This window comes from Caenorhabditis elegans, chromosome II (assembly GCF_000002985.6).
Source record: "Caenorhabditis elegans chromosome II".
Taxonomy (NCBI): domain Eukaryota; kingdom Metazoa; phylum Nematoda; class Chromadorea; order Rhabditida; family Rhabditidae; genus Caenorhabditis; species Caenorhabditis elegans.
In genome coordinates this window covers 7,690,610-7,705,439 of record NC_003280.10, presented here as the reverse complement: position 1 = coordinate 7,705,439, position 14,830 = coordinate 7,690,610, and the positions used below count along the sequence as shown (strand labels likewise).

The 14,830-nt window shown below is 35.8% G+C and overlaps 5 protein-coding genes and 1 non-coding gene across 7 annotated transcripts; 4 read left to right on the top strand and 2 right to left on the bottom strand.

Moving 5' to 3' along the window:
* The first annotated feature begins 206 nt into the window (after window positions 1–206).
* On the top strand, window positions 207–3,439 carry B0495.7 (Putative endoplasmic reticulum metallopeptidase 1-A). The gene is made up of 7 exons (NM_063217.6): window positions 207–305; window positions 353–553; window positions 606–2,041; window positions 2,088–2,640; window positions 2,685–2,867; window positions 2,923–3,086; window positions 3,135–3,439. The coding sequence occupies exons 1-7, from the start codon at window positions 210–212 to the stop codon at window positions 3,187–3,189; spliced, it is 2,688 nt and encodes an 895-aa protein (NP_495618.1). The 5' UTR covers window positions 207–209; the 3' UTR covers window positions 3,190–3,439.
* cdk-11.1 (Cyclin-dependent kinase 11.1) lies at window positions 3,428–6,205 on the bottom strand. Of its 2 annotated transcripts, none has more exons than NM_063216.7 (10): window positions 6,064–6,152; window positions 5,969–6,019; window positions 5,811–5,923; window positions 5,640–5,763; window positions 5,431–5,596; window positions 5,286–5,377; window positions 5,017–5,235; window positions 3,900–4,947; window positions 3,781–3,846; window positions 3,428–3,726 (listed from the first exon to the last, which is right to left on the bottom strand). In NM_063216.7, the coding sequence occupies exons 1-10, from the start codon at window positions 6,125–6,127 to the stop codon at window positions 3,510–3,512; spliced, it is 2,160 nt and encodes a 719-aa protein (NP_495617.1). In that variant the 5' UTR covers window positions 6,128–6,152; the 3' UTR covers window positions 3,428–3,509. The 2 variants fall into 2 exon arrangements, with proteins under 2 accessions (NP_495617.1, NP_001348696.1); NM_001361863.3 differs by having other exon boundaries at window positions 3,434–3,726; window positions 6,094–6,205.
* A 201-nt stretch (window positions 6,206–6,406) lies between these two features.
* Window positions 6,407–6,827, top strand: moa-2 (the record flags this gene model as incomplete). Its single annotated transcript, NM_063215.3, has 2 exons — window positions 6,407–6,518; window positions 6,614–6,827. The coding sequence occupies 2 exons, from the start codon at window positions 6,407–6,409 to the stop codon at window positions 6,763–6,765; spliced, it is 264 nt and encodes an 87-aa protein (NP_495616.1). The 3' UTR covers window positions 6,766–6,827.
* Window positions 6,828–6,945: 118 nt separating this feature from the next.
* On the top strand, window positions 6,946–9,505 carry B0495.5 (thioredoxin domain-containing protein). The gene is made up of 7 exons (NM_063214.8): window positions 6,946–6,994; window positions 7,039–7,181; window positions 7,226–7,380; window positions 7,427–7,570; window positions 7,628–8,891; window positions 8,938–9,073; window positions 9,122–9,505. The coding sequence occupies exons 1-7, from the start codon at window positions 6,957–6,959 to the stop codon at window positions 9,429–9,431; spliced, it is 2,190 nt and encodes a 729-aa protein (NP_495615.2). The 5' UTR covers window positions 6,946–6,956; the 3' UTR covers window positions 9,432–9,505.
* A 1,344-nt stretch (window positions 9,506–10,849) lies between these two features.
* B0495.11 lies at window positions 10,850–10,999 on the bottom strand. Its single transcript, NR_051360.1, has one exon. It is a non-coding gene; the product is annotated as an Unclassified non-coding RNA B0495.11 (non-coding RNA).
* Window positions 11,000–11,482: 483 nt separating this feature from the next.
* On the top strand, window positions 11,483–14,729 carry nhx-2 (Na(+)/H(+) exchanger protein 2). Its single transcript, NM_063213.8, has 10 exons — window positions 11,483–11,685; window positions 11,991–12,257; window positions 12,509–12,642; window positions 12,691–13,016; window positions 13,244–13,517; window positions 13,569–13,712; window positions 13,887–13,976; window positions 14,020–14,187; window positions 14,235–14,344; window positions 14,392–14,729. Exons 1-10 carry the CDS (start codon window positions 11,493–11,495, stop codon window positions 14,618–14,620), a joined length of 1,935 nt encoding a protein of 644 aa, NP_495614.4. The 5' UTR covers window positions 11,483–11,492; the 3' UTR covers window positions 14,621–14,729.
* The last annotated feature ends 101 nt before the right edge of the window (window positions 14,730–14,830 follow it).

Genomic DNA, 14,830 nt, shown 5'->3' with positions numbered 1-14,830 from the left:
CAAACCAATATTTGTCCTGACTACAACTTTATGATTGTAGCCTGTGTTTCTCTGACTCATCACTCTCTTTTCTCTTTATTTCTCACTCGTATTGGAAACCAACTATTTATCAGACATGACCTTGGCACAGTTTCCCACGATATCATTATTTTTATCAGCAACCAGTTGAATTTTGTATTTCATAATTGTTTTTTTTGACATTTTAGGAGATGCTCCGAAGACGTGGAGGACCGAATGAGTTACGGGATGAATTAAACAATTCAAAAAACCAACCAGAAGATGATCAGAGAACGAAAAGAGGAAGAGTTGGTTATTCTTTTGAAATTTCAATTATTAAAGGTTCTGATTTCAGGAGTCGATTGGATTCAGACATTGGATCTACTTCGTTCTCACTGTAGCTATCGTCTATGCTGGAGTTGTTGCTTTACACAGAAAGATGCCGGCAGTACGAGATGGAACATCTTTCGAAGATTTCAGTGAACAAAGAGCTCGTGTATTGCTTAAACAACTCACTGCTCTCGGATCCCGTCCCAGTGGATCGGACAATCTAGAAGTTAGATTGTTTTTAAATTCAAATTTACAATTTTAATGATGAAAAATTATAGGTAAAAGCCTTTGGAATGATCCAAGATCGTATTGGAAAAATCCATTCAGTTGTTGATGAAGTTGGTGTGAATCGTCTCGAATCAGATGTTCAACGTCCATCTGGATGTTTTGATTTGAAATTTCTGAGTTCCTTCACTCTCTGCTATCACAAGATCACAAACGTCGTTGTGAGAATTGGTCCGAAGAAGGGACCATCTGGAAATTCTTTGCTTCTCAATTGTCATTTCGATACGATGCCAGATACTCCAGGTGCCACTGATGATGCAGTTGCTTGCACAATTATGATGGATGTACTCGAAGTTTTGGCTCATTCCAAAACTGAACTTGAAAATGATGTAGTATTCCTGTTCAATGGTGCTGAAGAGAACTTTCTACAAGCTGCTCATGGATTCATTAATCAACATCCTTGGCGTCATGACATTCGAGCCTTCATTAATTTGGAAGGTACTGGATCTGGAGGTCGTGAAATTCTATTCCAAGCAGGGCCAGGAAACTCGTGGCTTCTTCAAACATACTTGGAAAATGCGCCACACCCATTCTGCTCCGTTCTTGCTCAAGAAATTTTCCAATCCGGAATAATCCCATCTGACACAGACTTCCGTATTTTCCGGGATTACGGTCGTATCTCTGGACTCGATATCGCATATACTAAAAATGGATGGTTCTATCACACAGAATTCGACGAGGAATGGCGTATTGAACCTGGAGCAATTCAAAGAGCTGGTGAAAATGTTCTTGCAGTTGTACGAGCAATTCTCAAATCTCCATATCTTGAAAAACCAGCAACATTTGATGAAGAAAACAGATGGGTTTTCTATGATGTCGTCGGACTTTTCACTGTATACTACAGTGTTAATGTTGGAAAACTTCTAAACTACATTGCATGCTTTGCAACATACTTCCTAGTTGTTCTTCGCATCAGAAATCGATTATATTCAGTTGGAGATTTGGCTATCGCATTCAAACATCATGTTGTGGCATTCCTTGCAATGGTAATTACAATGCTTCTTATCATTGCATTCGTTGTGCAGATGGATCTTGTTATGTGTTGGTACAAAATGCCTGAAATCGTCGGAGCTCTTTATGTACTTCCAATGCTTATTGCTGGAGCAATCGTTCATTCTCATTATGCCGACAACAATCGTATTCGGAATGTAGAAATGGTTCAATATGATACTATTCTACTATCTTTTGCATCCATATTGTTCTTAATGACATTTTACAACTTGTCATCTGCATTCTATGTGCTCAATAACCTGATCCTTCCTGTCTTCAAAGATATCATAATCTGGGCGCTCGGACTGTTTGGTGTTATTCGACGTGTTACACCACGGGTGCTATTCTTCACTCAACTCTTCTGCTTCCTGCCTACATTTGTGTTTGCCGCCTATGCCATCAGCCAATGTGTTGACTTCTTTGTTCCAGTAATGGGAAGGTATTTTTCAAAATTTCTCTTTTAATATAAATTTTTATATTTTCAGACTCGGAAACGCGATCAATCCTGAGTTTATTATGGGCCCACTGGGGCTTGTGATTGCATCCGGATTCATTCTTTTCGTCAACAATCTTTTCTACATCTCAAGACGAATGAACTACATCATCCGACTCTTGTTCGCTATTTTTGCACTCTTTATCCTCGTTTTAATAACCACTAAAGTCGGAAATCCATACGAGTACTCACATGAAAATCCACGCCTCCGTCGAATCATTGCCCTCCATGCCAATCGTACGATCTACGATTTCGAAGGACATTTAACACAAAAGGACAATGCTCTTTTCGTTCATTCACTCGACTACAGAGGTGCATCCGATCTCCCTGATCATTCATTTTTGCAAGGAAGTTCTGCACCAAATTGCACAGGAGTTGTCGATGAGTACTGTCGTATGCCATATTATACAGCTATTCACGAGCTGTTTCCACCAGAGCAATCCCTTTGGGTTCCTGTCCCATCACCCGTAGTGCTTCCATATCCAATTGATTTGAAGCTTGTCTCACGTCATGCTATGGGCGAAAACTTGAATCTAACATTTGAGGTTTGATTATAGACTATCAATTTGTGATTATTAAATTATTTCAGATTCGTGGTGGATATGATAAGATGTCTCTTCACGTAACTCCTCTCAATGATTATGATCTTCTTTCCTGGTCCTTCACTGATATTGATATCAAAGAATTTGGTCGTAGACAGACTTATTTCGTTTTCATGACCTATGGACATGAAGCTCCAGAAGTTCGTAGATTCTGGATTCTATTGAAAAATGTGAGTGCCAGCTACTCTTCATTTTGTGTTTAGATAAAAATATTTAAATTTATAGAAAAATGGAGTGGCTCCTGATCCGGAGAAGCATGAGAACATAGAGCTATCCGTTGCAACACACTATGCTCACGGAATCTATCAGGATACTGAAACATTGAGGCAATTGAGAGCAATGATTTCATCAAGAAGACAGACACCAGAGCAAGCTGTTGGATGGTGGAGGTAAGCATAATTTATAATTGTTTTTTTACATATTTTTTCTAATTTCAGATGGGGCATCACAATGGTCGGCGGACGCTCCGAGATCGTTGTTAAGATTTTCTAAGAACCGACGTTTTATGCAAATTTTTTTTTAATTTCCAGCTACTATTGATAACATTTTTCCCAGTCTTACCCGTTTTCTTTGTGATTCTCAACAACCACATTTCTCTGCTAACTTTCTTGTTTCCAAATTTTAAGACATTCCTTCCTTTCACTCTCGTTTTTTTGTATCCTTCAATTTCTGCCTGACTATGGGTGTAGCATTTTCTTGTCTTCATTGCTTTCAATCAAACTACCAAATTATGAAATATAATTCATTTTCAAAATGTCCATACTTTTTAAAAATTCAACCGAATTATAAATAAACTGGAAGATAGCCGGAGATCAGAATCTTGTTGGATCGAACTTCAATGAGAATCCACCGGGTTTCACTTGCTCTGGTCGCACCTCGAATTGTTTTAGGAGCTTGGCAGTTTCTGGATCCACATGAGAAATGCGATTTTCTTGTTGTTTCTGCTTCGCCGGCGGTGGAGCTTTATTCTGTTCGCTTTTAGCGGGAAACGTTGGAAACTCCTCCGGTGGCACTGGATAAGGTTCTTCACTGAAATTAGTTATTTGAGATTAAACAATTTTTAAGTGATAATGTTCAACTCACGTGAACCATTCGTGATCAAGAGCTTGTGTAGCGGAGAATCGATTCTTTGGGTCCAGAGTGAGTAGGCTGAAAAAAAAACAATTAAATATTGATATTCGCAAAAAAACCAATTAACTTACCCATTAAGTAACTTAAAACCAGTGTCATTGAGAAGTCTTCCAGCTAGGAACCTCTTTCTCAATTGATTATATGGATACTTCTCAAATGTCAATGCCTTCCAACCGTCGAGTTCAGTGACTCCAGGCCATATTGATTCCGTGGGAGTTCCCATTTCCATGAAAATTTTCTTAATTTGTTCAAGTTCACCGCGTCCCGGGAACAATGGTTTTAAGAGAATAAACTCTGCCATAATACATCCAACAGACCACATATCAACGGGAGTTGAATAGAGACGTGTACCAAGAAGCAATTCCGGTGATCGATACCAGAGAGTTACAACAATTGATGTAAACTTTTTCAGTGGATCTCCATATTCACGAGCAAGTCCAAAATCGGCAATTTTCAGAATTCCCTTGTGAGACATCAATAAATTGGATGTTTTGAGATCACGATGCAGAATCCAAAGTTTATGCATGTGTTCAATTCCAGATAGCAGTTGCTGCAGAAGTGTTTTCTGTTCACCTATCGAAAATCGTTTGTTTCGACGAGACATTGTGTCTAAAAGACTTTTCATGTCATGTTCAACAAACTCCATAGCCATGTAGATCTTATCCATATTACTTCCTAGTAGAATTTCTTTAACATTCACAATATTCGGGTGATTTCCAGCTTTTAGAAGCATATTGATTTCACGAAGAGCAGTGATTGGAAATCCTTCTTTCTCTTTCTCCATTTTCAGTCTTTTTAACGCGACAATCTCATCCGTTCGTTTATCTTTTCCACGATATACAACTCCAAATGTTCCTTCATCAACTCGATTCACACATTCATATTCATCAATATTTCTACATCCCATGAGACCGGGATAAAAAACAGGTAACTGGGCGATCAATGTTTTTTGTTTCATTGACGCACGTTTTTTCATTGCTTCTTTATGAAGTCTTTGTTCAGTTTCAGTCATTTCTTCCCATTCTCGATCTTCTGGTGTTTTTAAATATTTATCTTCATCGCTATCTGCATCATCATCCGAATGTAGAGCATCATCCAATACTTCTATGACATCGTCATCTATAATTGATTTAAATGAATAAAAGTATAACTTAATTGTTTCAATTTTGATACTGGGCAAATTTTTACCGTCTTCAGCTTTTCCAGGGCTCTTCGGTTTAGTATCGTCATGATCACTTTCTGGGTCGCTTTCGAATTTTGAGTATTTCTTGGGGCCAGCTGGTGAGTCTATAGTGAATTCGACAATTTCTTTCTCTTCCTTTTCTTCTAATATCTCAATTGGCGACATTTCTACATCTTCAATCACGAGAACATCGTCATCTTTCTTTTTGTAGTTCGGGTCGAGAACTGAAATTTTCAAAATTAAATCACTATAAAATGTATGTGGTTTAAAATACTTCTATCAAAGAGCTTTGCATCTGCTGGAACATCTGTATGTTTTGACTTTTTGTGTGGCGATTTGTCATTATCAGGAGAAGTTGTGCTGGATCTAAAAAATCAAACAAAAATTATTAATTTCTTTTCAGAAAGAAACGAACTTACTTTTTATGACGATCAATATGCCTTTTGTGTTTTTCTGAGTCTCTTTCAGACGAACGATCTCTGTTACTTCTGTTTGTGCGGTGCCCATCTGTTTCGTGTTTTCTATGATGGTGATGATGTCTATGTTCATGTACTTTCTGATCTCTTCCAGATCTTTCCTGTCGTCCTAAAAGTATTAATAAGTACCTCTTATTCTATTTGCTGATTACCTTTGAAATCACGATCTTTTTGTCGAGCATCTGGTCCACGCACGTCTCTTCTGTCATCTCGTTTGTCCTTTTCCCGTTTTTTATCTCTTTCTTTATCTCGATATCGGTCCTCTTTTGCCTTTTGCTGTGAATTAATAATTTTAAAACAGTAATACACAAAAATTAACATACAGCGTTTTTAGGCTGTATTGAAAACCGTTGTTCTGTGGTATCATCATCGCTTTCACTGTTCTTCCGCTTGCTCAGACGACTTAATATGCTTTCACGCATTTTTGATTCCAAACCTGAAATTTATAATTAGTAGTTTCAAATTTAATCACTTTATATACCTTTGTTCGACTTGGCTGGATTTGGCTCATCGGAACTCGACGCTCTTTGACCTAGAAATAATAAGTTACACTCAAAACTTGTGAAACCTACTTACTTTTCTTGTGACTTTCATCTGACAGCTCACCTTCGTCATGAGAACTTCCCAAGTGGTCGCTCATAATGATTTTATCTTGAAAACGAAATAATTCTGAATATAAATTTAACAATTTTGATCAAGAAAACATTTTCGAATAGGAGTACGGTGGACAAGTACGCAAACACCGATTACACCTCGTGCGCGCATTCTTACGACACTTGTTTTTTTTATCGTTTTTAAAAACAGCGACGACTTCTTAAATAATCTTTTATCTATAAGTTTCATGTGTTCCCTCTTTTTTATTTATATAAATTCACTGTTACATTGGTTTCTTCGTTAAATATTAGTAGATTTCCAGAAAATGGCTCTTCCCGGAGAACGATTCCACGTTCTTGCTCAATTGGAGCATCTTCAATCGAAATACACCGGTACGGCCATGCGACATGAACCGTCACGAATGGATTGTGAATCAGGTTTGTTTCTCTCTTTTTCTCATAAATTTCTTTAAAACGGTAAACGGCTACTGCCAAAATCTATAGAAAGTTTGAATAAACAAATAATATTCCAGCACCGCGACACTCGCGCCTTTCAAATGTCTCATCCCGGAATGAACACGTATATTGCCGTTGTGGAGAACGAGAGCCGAGCTCGAACCCGCTTCAATCTGATAAATCGCATGATTCAGCCGTGTGGACCGCCTCCAGAGAAGAATCCTCTTGATGACGCCTAACTATCTGAATAACTTATTTTATATTTTTTATGAAGTAATTTGATCTCCATTCAATGTGTTTGAGAATATTTAACCTTGAGTAGAAATTTGGAAAAAATGTTGGTTACTCTATGATACTTCATGGTAGCTCGTGTTAGTGATAATTTATTTTAGAAAAGATAACAATTCAGAGACAGTGTTGATGTTAAGAGCGCTTGCACCAATAACTGTTATCCGAATGTAAGTTTATTCAATTATGAAAATTGTAAAGCAAAACAAATCAGGACTTCAACGTACAAAAATCGTCTTGGACAGGAAAAGAGTCCTTACCTCCTCCAGCATGCAAACAATCCCATCGATTGGTATCCGTGGGGACAAGAAGCATTCCAGAAGGCTAAAGATAATAACAAACCTATCTTCCTGTCAGGTAGATAATCAAAATATATTATCAAACAAACTTTAATATTTCAGTTGGATATTCAACTTGTCACTGGTGTCATGTGATGGAAAAAGAATCATTTGAAAATGAGGCAACAGCAAAAATCCTGAACGACAACTTCGTGGCTATCAAAGTTGACAGAGAAGAACGACCAGACGTTGATAAACTCTATATGGCTTTTGTCGTGGTATGAAACAAAATTAAAATTGTTTTAATCAATATCTCCATCTCAGGCTTCAAGTGGACACGGTGGATGGCCAATGTCAGTTTTCCTAACACCGGATCTTCATCCAATCACTGGCGGAACCTATTTTCCACCAGACGACAACCGTGGAATGCTCGGCTTTCCAACTATCCTCAACATGATTCATACTGAAGTAGGTGCCACAAAATCTTTTCATTTAAAAATTAGCCAAAGTTTTAAAATTTTTCAGTGGAAAAAAGAAGGAGAGAGTTTGAAACAACGCGGAGCCCAAATTATCAAACTTCTTCAACCTGAAACTGCTTCTGGGGATGTCAATAGATCCGAAGAAGTGTTCAAATCAATATATTCTCACAAACAATCATCTTTTGACAGCAGACTTGGAGGATTTGGCAGAGCTCCGAAATTTCCAAAAGCTTGTGATTTAGATTTTCTAATCACTTTTGCTGCAAGCGAGAATGAATCCGAAAAAGCCAAAGACAGTATCATGATGCTTCAAAAAACTTTGGAATCAATGGCTGATGGAGGAATCCATGATCATATTGGAAATGGATTTCATCGATATTCTGTCGGATCCGAATGGCATATTCCACATTTTGAGAAAATGTTGTATGATCAATCTCAGCTATTGGCTACATATTCAGATTTTCATAAATTGACAGAAAGAAAACATGATAATGTAAAGCATGTCATTAATGACATCTACCAATACATGCAAAAGATCAGTCATAAAGATGGTGGATTCTATGCTGCAGAAGATGCTGATTCCTTGCCAAATCATAATTCTTCGAATAAAGTTGAAGGAGCGTTTTGTGCTTGGGAGAAAGAAGAAATTAAACAATTATTGGGAGACAAGAAAATTGGATCAGCTTCACTTTTCGATGTAGTTGCTGATTATTTCGATGTTGAAGATAGTGGAAATGTTGCACGATCTTCGGATCCCCATGGTGAACTGAAGAATAAAAATGTCCTGAGAAAGTTGCTGACTGATGAGGAGTGTGCCACGAATCACGAAATATCTGTTGCGGAACTCAAGAAAGGAATCGATGAAGCAAAAGAAATTTTGTGGAATGCTCGAACACAAAGACCAAGCCCACATCTTGATTCAAAAATGGTTACTTCGTGGCAAGGACTAGCAATCACAGGACTTGTGAAAGCATATCAAGCTACTGAAGAAACAAAATATTTGGATCGAGCTGAAAAGTGTGCAGAATTCATCGGAAAATTTTTAGACGATAATGGAGAGCTTAGAAGATCTGTATATTTGGGTGCTAATGGAGAAGTTGAACAAGGCAATCAAGAAATAAGAGCATTTTCTGACGATTATGCGTTTTTGATTCAAGCTCTTTTGGATCTCTATACAACAGTTGGCAAAGATGAATATCTCAAGAAAGCCGTTGAGCTTCAGAAAATTTGTGATGTAAAGTTCTGGAACGGAAATGGATACTTCATCAGCGAGAAAACCGATGAAGATGTTTCTGTGAGAATGATTGAAGGTTACTATTTTAATTTTGATTAGTACACATAACACTTAAATTTCAGATCAAGATGGAGCAGAGCCCACAGCCACTTCAATCGCATCAAACAACCTTCTTAGGCTTTATGACATTCTTGAAAAGGAGGAATATCGTGAGAAGGCGAATCAGTGTTTCCGGGGAGCTTCAGAGCGACTGAATACGTAATATCGAACAACTTTTGCTTGAGCTCGCAACATTTTTAATTTTAGGGTCCCAATCGCCCTACCAAAAATGGCAGTCGCACTTCATCGATGGCAAATTGGATCTACCACATTTGTTCTCGTTGGTGATCCGAAATCTGAACTTTTGTCCGAAACTCGAAGCCGACTGAATCAAAAGTTCTTGAATAACCTGTCTGTTGTACATATTCAATCAGAAGAAGATTTGTCAGCATCGGGACCTTCTCATAAGGCAATGGCTGAAGGACCGAAACCTGCAGTGTACATGTGTAAAGGATTCGTTTGTGATAGACCAGTTAAAGCCATTCAGGAATTAGAAGAACTATTCAATAAATTCTGAATGTGTAGATTTTGTCTTATCCAGATACTGTAAATATGTCATTTTTTGTCAGTTGAATAAACGCTTAGTCATTTATCGAACATCAGTTTCAGCTTTGTGGCGACCACCACGTGTCTACTGATAAATTAACAGATTGTACTACTTTGCATGTAATGTGCTAGAGGACGGTTCTCTTATCATCACAGGCACTGACGACACTGCCAAAGTTTTACAAGCTAATTTATTAGCGCTCTTCGGCCGCAATGGCACGATTTGAATTGGTTTATTGATTCCAGAGACTAGTTTCAGTTTTTGATAAGAATGAATTATTATTCATTTTCTAGTTTATGAATATATATGTAACTAGGGAAGCCTATTTATGATTTTTCTAATTTTTTAAAATTGTTATTTTAGAGAGGTGTGAAATTAAAATGATATATATTTTCGAGTACTTTAAAAAATAAAAACGGTACATCCTATATTAAATTTTTGATTTTAGATCCTTCCAAGTTATTGACAAGTATTAACTGCACTTCTCATAAAAATTTTTCAAATAGATCTATTTAGTCTGGAATAGGAATACTTTTGGCAATTTTCTTGAGAATCATAGAAGACGAATTTCTGAACTGCTCTTTGTGAAGCCACGCCCATATATTGGCATTTTTGTATCCAATTTTTTGTAGAGTACCTGAATCATTATCACTACATCTGCTAAACAATATATGGAAGTTCTATGAGAGGTGAAAGGTAAATCATATAACAACTGTAATAACATAGAAATGATTGTAGTATATTTCCAATTAGGCTGAGTTGATCTTATTGAAGAGTTTGAATCATAGCAATTTTTTCCTCTTTTAGTATTTTTCAAAACAAATTTTCACAATGTTAGATGTAGTATTTAGCATTAAGGCATCTGTAATCTCCCAGAAATGTTTTGGGAATAAAACCCTTTGACTCTTTGGTCCTTTTTTGCTCCAAATAATATCTGATTTTAACCCGTTCTGATCTACTTTTTACCTTTCGATCGTCACATCCGCGTACACGTTTCTCTTGCTCTCAATTGCTTATCTTTATGGCCTTTTCCCCCACTTTTTGTCGACTATCATGCGGACGTGGCTTCCTTGCTCCCTCCCGGTTTTTTTGAAAACACTTGTGAATTTATTTTTTGTGGTCAAAATTACGAAACATTTGAATTCTCAATCTATTTATAGACCGGGTGTGGTATGTTATGCCATGTTTTTGTCATTGCCAAATGAACATCGATATTTTAATTTTCTGAACTTACCGTACCCCCTGCGTTACTATTTTATTTTTAATTTGTATAATTTCATTGCTATAATTTGTTGTCCTTGAAACATTGAAGATATCGAAGAAATAATGACAAAAATCAGATAGAACAATTTTTCCTACTCATCAACTCACATTTTTCTATTTTCTCTTGTGCGAAAAAAATAGTATATTGGGAATATTTATAGTATTGCAACTTTTCTCTTAGTTCGCAGAGTTGCAATACTACTAGATCCCTAATAGAGGAAATATGGTGACCAGCTTTTTGCAATTGGAAAGTTGGGAAAAAAGTATATATATTAATAGACTTACACTCTTGTAGTTCGTAGAATTTTTCAGGAAATCTGACACGCAAGACTTTTTCAAAAAGTTTTTTTTTTTAATTTGGCAATCTGCCAAAACGTTTACTGAACATTTTGAAAACATCTACCAGTACCTTTAACACAACGAAAAATTGTTCTAAGCAATATTAACTGTGATAATTGATGTTAAGACCTGAAATTTAATCACAAATTTCACCTGGAAATGACAGTAATCGGCTTCTAAATACTGTCGACACAAGTGCCATACCTAAGATTCCAATCCTATTACCATGTTTCCCAATTTCATTCTCTTTCGTATCTCTATTTCTCTTCTTTATTATCAATTACTTTTTATCAGTTCTTCGTTTGCTTTAACATCAAGAGCACATAGCGCTCTCTCGTCTCTCTCTCATGCTCTTTTTGAACTTTTACAAAAAACTATTTCCGGTTGTTTTGATTCTTGGAATTTGAAATAATTTTCAGTGATTAAATCATGTCTCTTCTCCGGAGGCCTTGGGTGCTCGTCGTTGGACTTTTATTGATTATGAGCTATGTTGGAGCAGAATGTGAAGAAGAAGAAAAAGAATATCCATCTAGATATCCAATTGCTTATTTTGAATGGGAGAATGTCAAGATTCCAATGACTATTTGTTTATGGTTGATTGGAGCATCGATTGCGAAAATTAGTACGTAGCTGCCACTTTGGGATGCTCAGGAAATTAAACTGCTAATTGAATCAGGGAATTGAAGAGTTGACACTTAAAAAGACTTGTTTCGATAATTGGCATTTTCGGTCTATCATAAATTAAATATAATCTTACAAAGAATATATGTTTTGAGATCAAAATTATTCTGAAAAATTGTAAATCTGTTTGTTTGATAATCAACTTTCCAAGTCTTTCGAAGAAAACTTGAATGTCCTGGAAGAAAAAGAATAAACAATAGTTATTACAATATTAAAAAGACAGTCTAAAAATTGTCAATTTTTCAGTTTTCAACTTGATTCCACATCTCAATGAACTTTTCCCGGATTCCGCGTTACTCATCATGATTGGTTTAATTATTGGAATCATTTTCAAATTGATCGGAGTCAATAAAAATGCATTTTTCCTGGAAAGTGAAGTATTCATGCTTTATCTACTTCCGCCACTTGTTTTTGATGCCGGATACTTTATGCCTGCAAGACAGTTTTTCGATAATTTTGGATCAATTCTTTGTTTTGCAATGATTGGAACTTCATTCAATATTGTCGCAATTGGTTAGTTTTAATATTTTCACAACTAATATATTTATGTACAAAGTAAAACAACATGACTATGAATTTTCAAACTCCAATTAAAAATAATGATAATTTTGTAGCTTGTAACTTCAAAAATAGTAACCTCAAAGGACATTAGCAATTTTAGTGATAAGATAACAATTTGAAATAGTCTAGAAAAGTTTTGAATATCTTTGAAACCGTTATGCCTAGTTAAAGATAAATTTGGAAATAAATCTAATAATTTACAGCTCTCTCCTTATGGGCCATCAGTTTGACTGGATTATTCTCAGTTGAAACTCCACTTATGCATATGCTTCTCTTCGGTTCAGTTGCTGCTGATGTAGATCCAGTTGCTGTAATTGTCATTTTCGAGGAATTGAAAGTGAGACAGTCTCCCAAATTTCTCTGATAACAAAGTCAAAGTTTACAGGTCAACGAAGTTCTTTTTATTGCCGTGTTCGGAGAATCTCTATTGAACGACGGAGTTGCTGTTGTACTTTATCGAATGTTCTTGACCTTCTCTGAAATTGGAACTGAGAATCTGATAACATCTGATTATATCAATGGAGGTGTTTCTTTCCTGGTTGTTGCATTTGGTGGAATTGGAATTGGTCTTCTTTTTGCATTTTTGACAAGTCTTGTTACAAGATTTGCTAGAGATGAAGAGGTCAAAGTGCTCAATTCTGTATTTATTCTCATTCTTCCGTACACTTGTTATCTTTGTGGAGAACTTTTCGGTCTTTCAAGTATTATGGCGTAAGTTAATTTATTTCAGAATTTCTTTTTTATATTGAAACTTTAGCCCTACTCATATTTTCATATTAAATTTTGTATTAAAAATCGGAATTTTAAAATGTAAACTTAAGGTCTAGAGATTGAAGATACTAATATGAAAAGTTTTGGCAAAAACCGTAATTCTCTTCCAGAGCTGTAAAACTGAAACAAAATATAACTAGAACTAATTTTCAATAAAATTTTTGCAGAATTGTATTTTGTGGTGCTGCCATGCGTCAGTACTGCCGTGAAAATGTGGACCCAGACACGGTAAAAGCCACAGAATCATTCATCAAAGTGCTTTCTCTTGCATCGGAAACAGTTATCTTTGTCTTTTTGGGACTCTCAACAGTATCCTCAAACCATCACTGGGACACATCTTTCATCGTTCTTACTGTAGTTTTCTGCTTGATCTACCGTACCCTTGGAGTTGTTGTTATGTGCTATTTCTTGAATAAGTATCGTCTGAATAAGTACACAAAGGTGAGAATTAATTTGTGTTATTTGATAAAAAAAAGTATATGTTTCATACAGGTAGACCAATTTATCATGGCTTATGGAGGTCTTCGTGGTGCCATTGCATACGGTCTTGTCGTTGCAATTCCAGATTTTATACCCGGAAAGAATATGTTTGTCACCAGTTGTATCATTGTCATCTACTTCACTGTATTCCTCCAGGTATCTTTTTAAACAATCTAGCTATATTTTATACCCGTGATGTTTTTAAAAAACATACCTTACTATTACTTTTCAGCATTTCATTTACATAGCCTTCTAATGTGCCTAGTTAAATTTTGAAAAAAAATCTGGATTATTTCCAATACTTCTAAAATAGATTTTTAACATTTTCAGGGAATTACACTGAAACCAATTGCCGAATTCCTACAAGTTGAGAAAAAGAATGTTCACTCAAAGAACATGATTGAGCATATTTACAGCGAAGTGAGTTTTCAGAACCAAAATTCCAGTGAAATGAAAATTATAGCTTATCGACACGACTATGGCTGGAATGGAAGACATTGCCGGTTTCAAGGGGCATCATTGGATTCGTGATTCGTGGAATGCACTCAACAATAATTATTTGAGACCAATTTTAGTTAATAAGAACAATATGAAGGAGATGGATAAGACTAAATTGGTCAGAAAGTACAAGGTATGGTAATACGCTTAATGATATTGTTATTCATAATTAATTTACAGCATTTGGTTGATGAAGATGCAAAGAAGATTGCACGTGGAGATTTAAATAGTAATATGGTATTTACAAAAGCTCTTATTGAACATACAAGAAGTCGAACAAATACAATGATGTAAGTTTCTTCAAACTTCTGAAATCAATTATTCCAAATACTTTCAGCGATGGAGTAAGTTCGACTAGTAAAATAGATTTCACCAAACACATGAAAGAGAATTTTGGAGTAACAGTCTATGATGATCATAGTACTGTACCTATGACACCAACTCATTTATTCCAAGAAACAACTGAAGTTGAATATTCGGTTCGGAGCGAAATCAACGACAATGATGGATTTGAAAACGATGGGTATGAATCGGACGAATCAGGAAGCTTCCACGAAAGAGTATAGGTTTTTTACCTTAATTTACAATTTCTTTCTGTTTTAAACTAGTCTCAAATAGGTAGACTGTGTTTTCTCAATAATGTACATTCATCGAATGAAATTTCTTTTTTTTCTGCATCTATATTCTCATATATTTTGTTAACGTTAATTAACAAGCTAAAAAAAAAGATTTTTACAAGTTTTTTAATTGCGCGCTACCGTAACAAGTTTTTTCGC

What these genes read in the sequence shown, in the direction of transcription:
- nhx-2 (NM_063213.8), top strand. Translation starts at nt 11,493, where the DNA reads ATGTCTCTTCTCCGGAGGCCTTGGGTGCTCGTCGTTGGACTTTTATTG. An exon ending in AGCATCGATTGCGAAAATTA is followed by an intron (nt 11,686 to 11,990) that starts GTACGTAGCTGC and finishes TCAATTTTTCAG; the next exon opens with TTTTCAACTTGATTCCACAT. An exon ending in ACTTCACTGTATTCCTCCAG is followed by an intron (nt 13,713 to 13,886) that starts GTATCTTTTTAA and finishes TAACATTTTCAG; the next exon opens with GGAATTACACTGAAACCAAT.
- cdk-11.1 (NM_063216.7), bottom strand. Translation starts at nt 6,127, where the DNA reads ATGAGCGACCACTTGGGAAGTTCTCATGACGAAGGTGAGCTGTCAGAT. An exon ending in CAATACAGCCTAAAAACGCT is followed by an intron (nt 5,764 to 5,810) that starts GTATGTTAATTT and finishes ATTAATTCACAG; the next exon opens with CAAAAGGCAAAAGAGGACCG. An exon ending in AAAAGATCGTGATTTCAAAG is followed by an intron (nt 5,597 to 5,639) that starts GTAATCAGCAAA and finishes TAATACTTTTAG; the next exon opens with GACGACAGGAAAGATCTGGA.
- B0495.7 (NM_063217.6), top strand. Translation starts at nt 210, where the DNA reads ATGCTCCGAAGACGTGGAGGACCGAATGAGTTACGGGATGAATTAAAC. An exon ending in GTGGATCGGACAATCTAGAA is followed by an intron (nt 554 to 605) that starts GTTAGATTGTTT and finishes GAAAAATTATAG; the next exon opens with GTAAAAGCCTTTGGAATGAT. An exon ending in TTTGTTCCAGTAATGGGAAG is followed by an intron (nt 2,042 to 2,087) that starts GTATTTTTCAAA and finishes TTATATTTTCAG; the next exon opens with ACTCGGAAACGCGATCAATC.
- B0495.5 (NM_063214.8), top strand. Translation starts at nt 6,957, where the DNA reads ATGTTAAGAGCGCTTGCACCAATAACTGTTATCCGAAT. An exon ending in CAAACCTATCTTCCTGTCAG is followed by an intron (nt 7,182 to 7,225) that starts GTAGATAATCAA and finishes TTAATATTTCAG; the next exon opens with TTGGATATTCAACTTGTCAC. An exon ending in TTCTGTGAGAATGATTGAAG is followed by an intron (nt 8,892 to 8,937) that starts GTTACTATTTTA and finishes CTTAAATTTCAG; the next exon opens with ATCAAGATGGAGCAGAGCCC.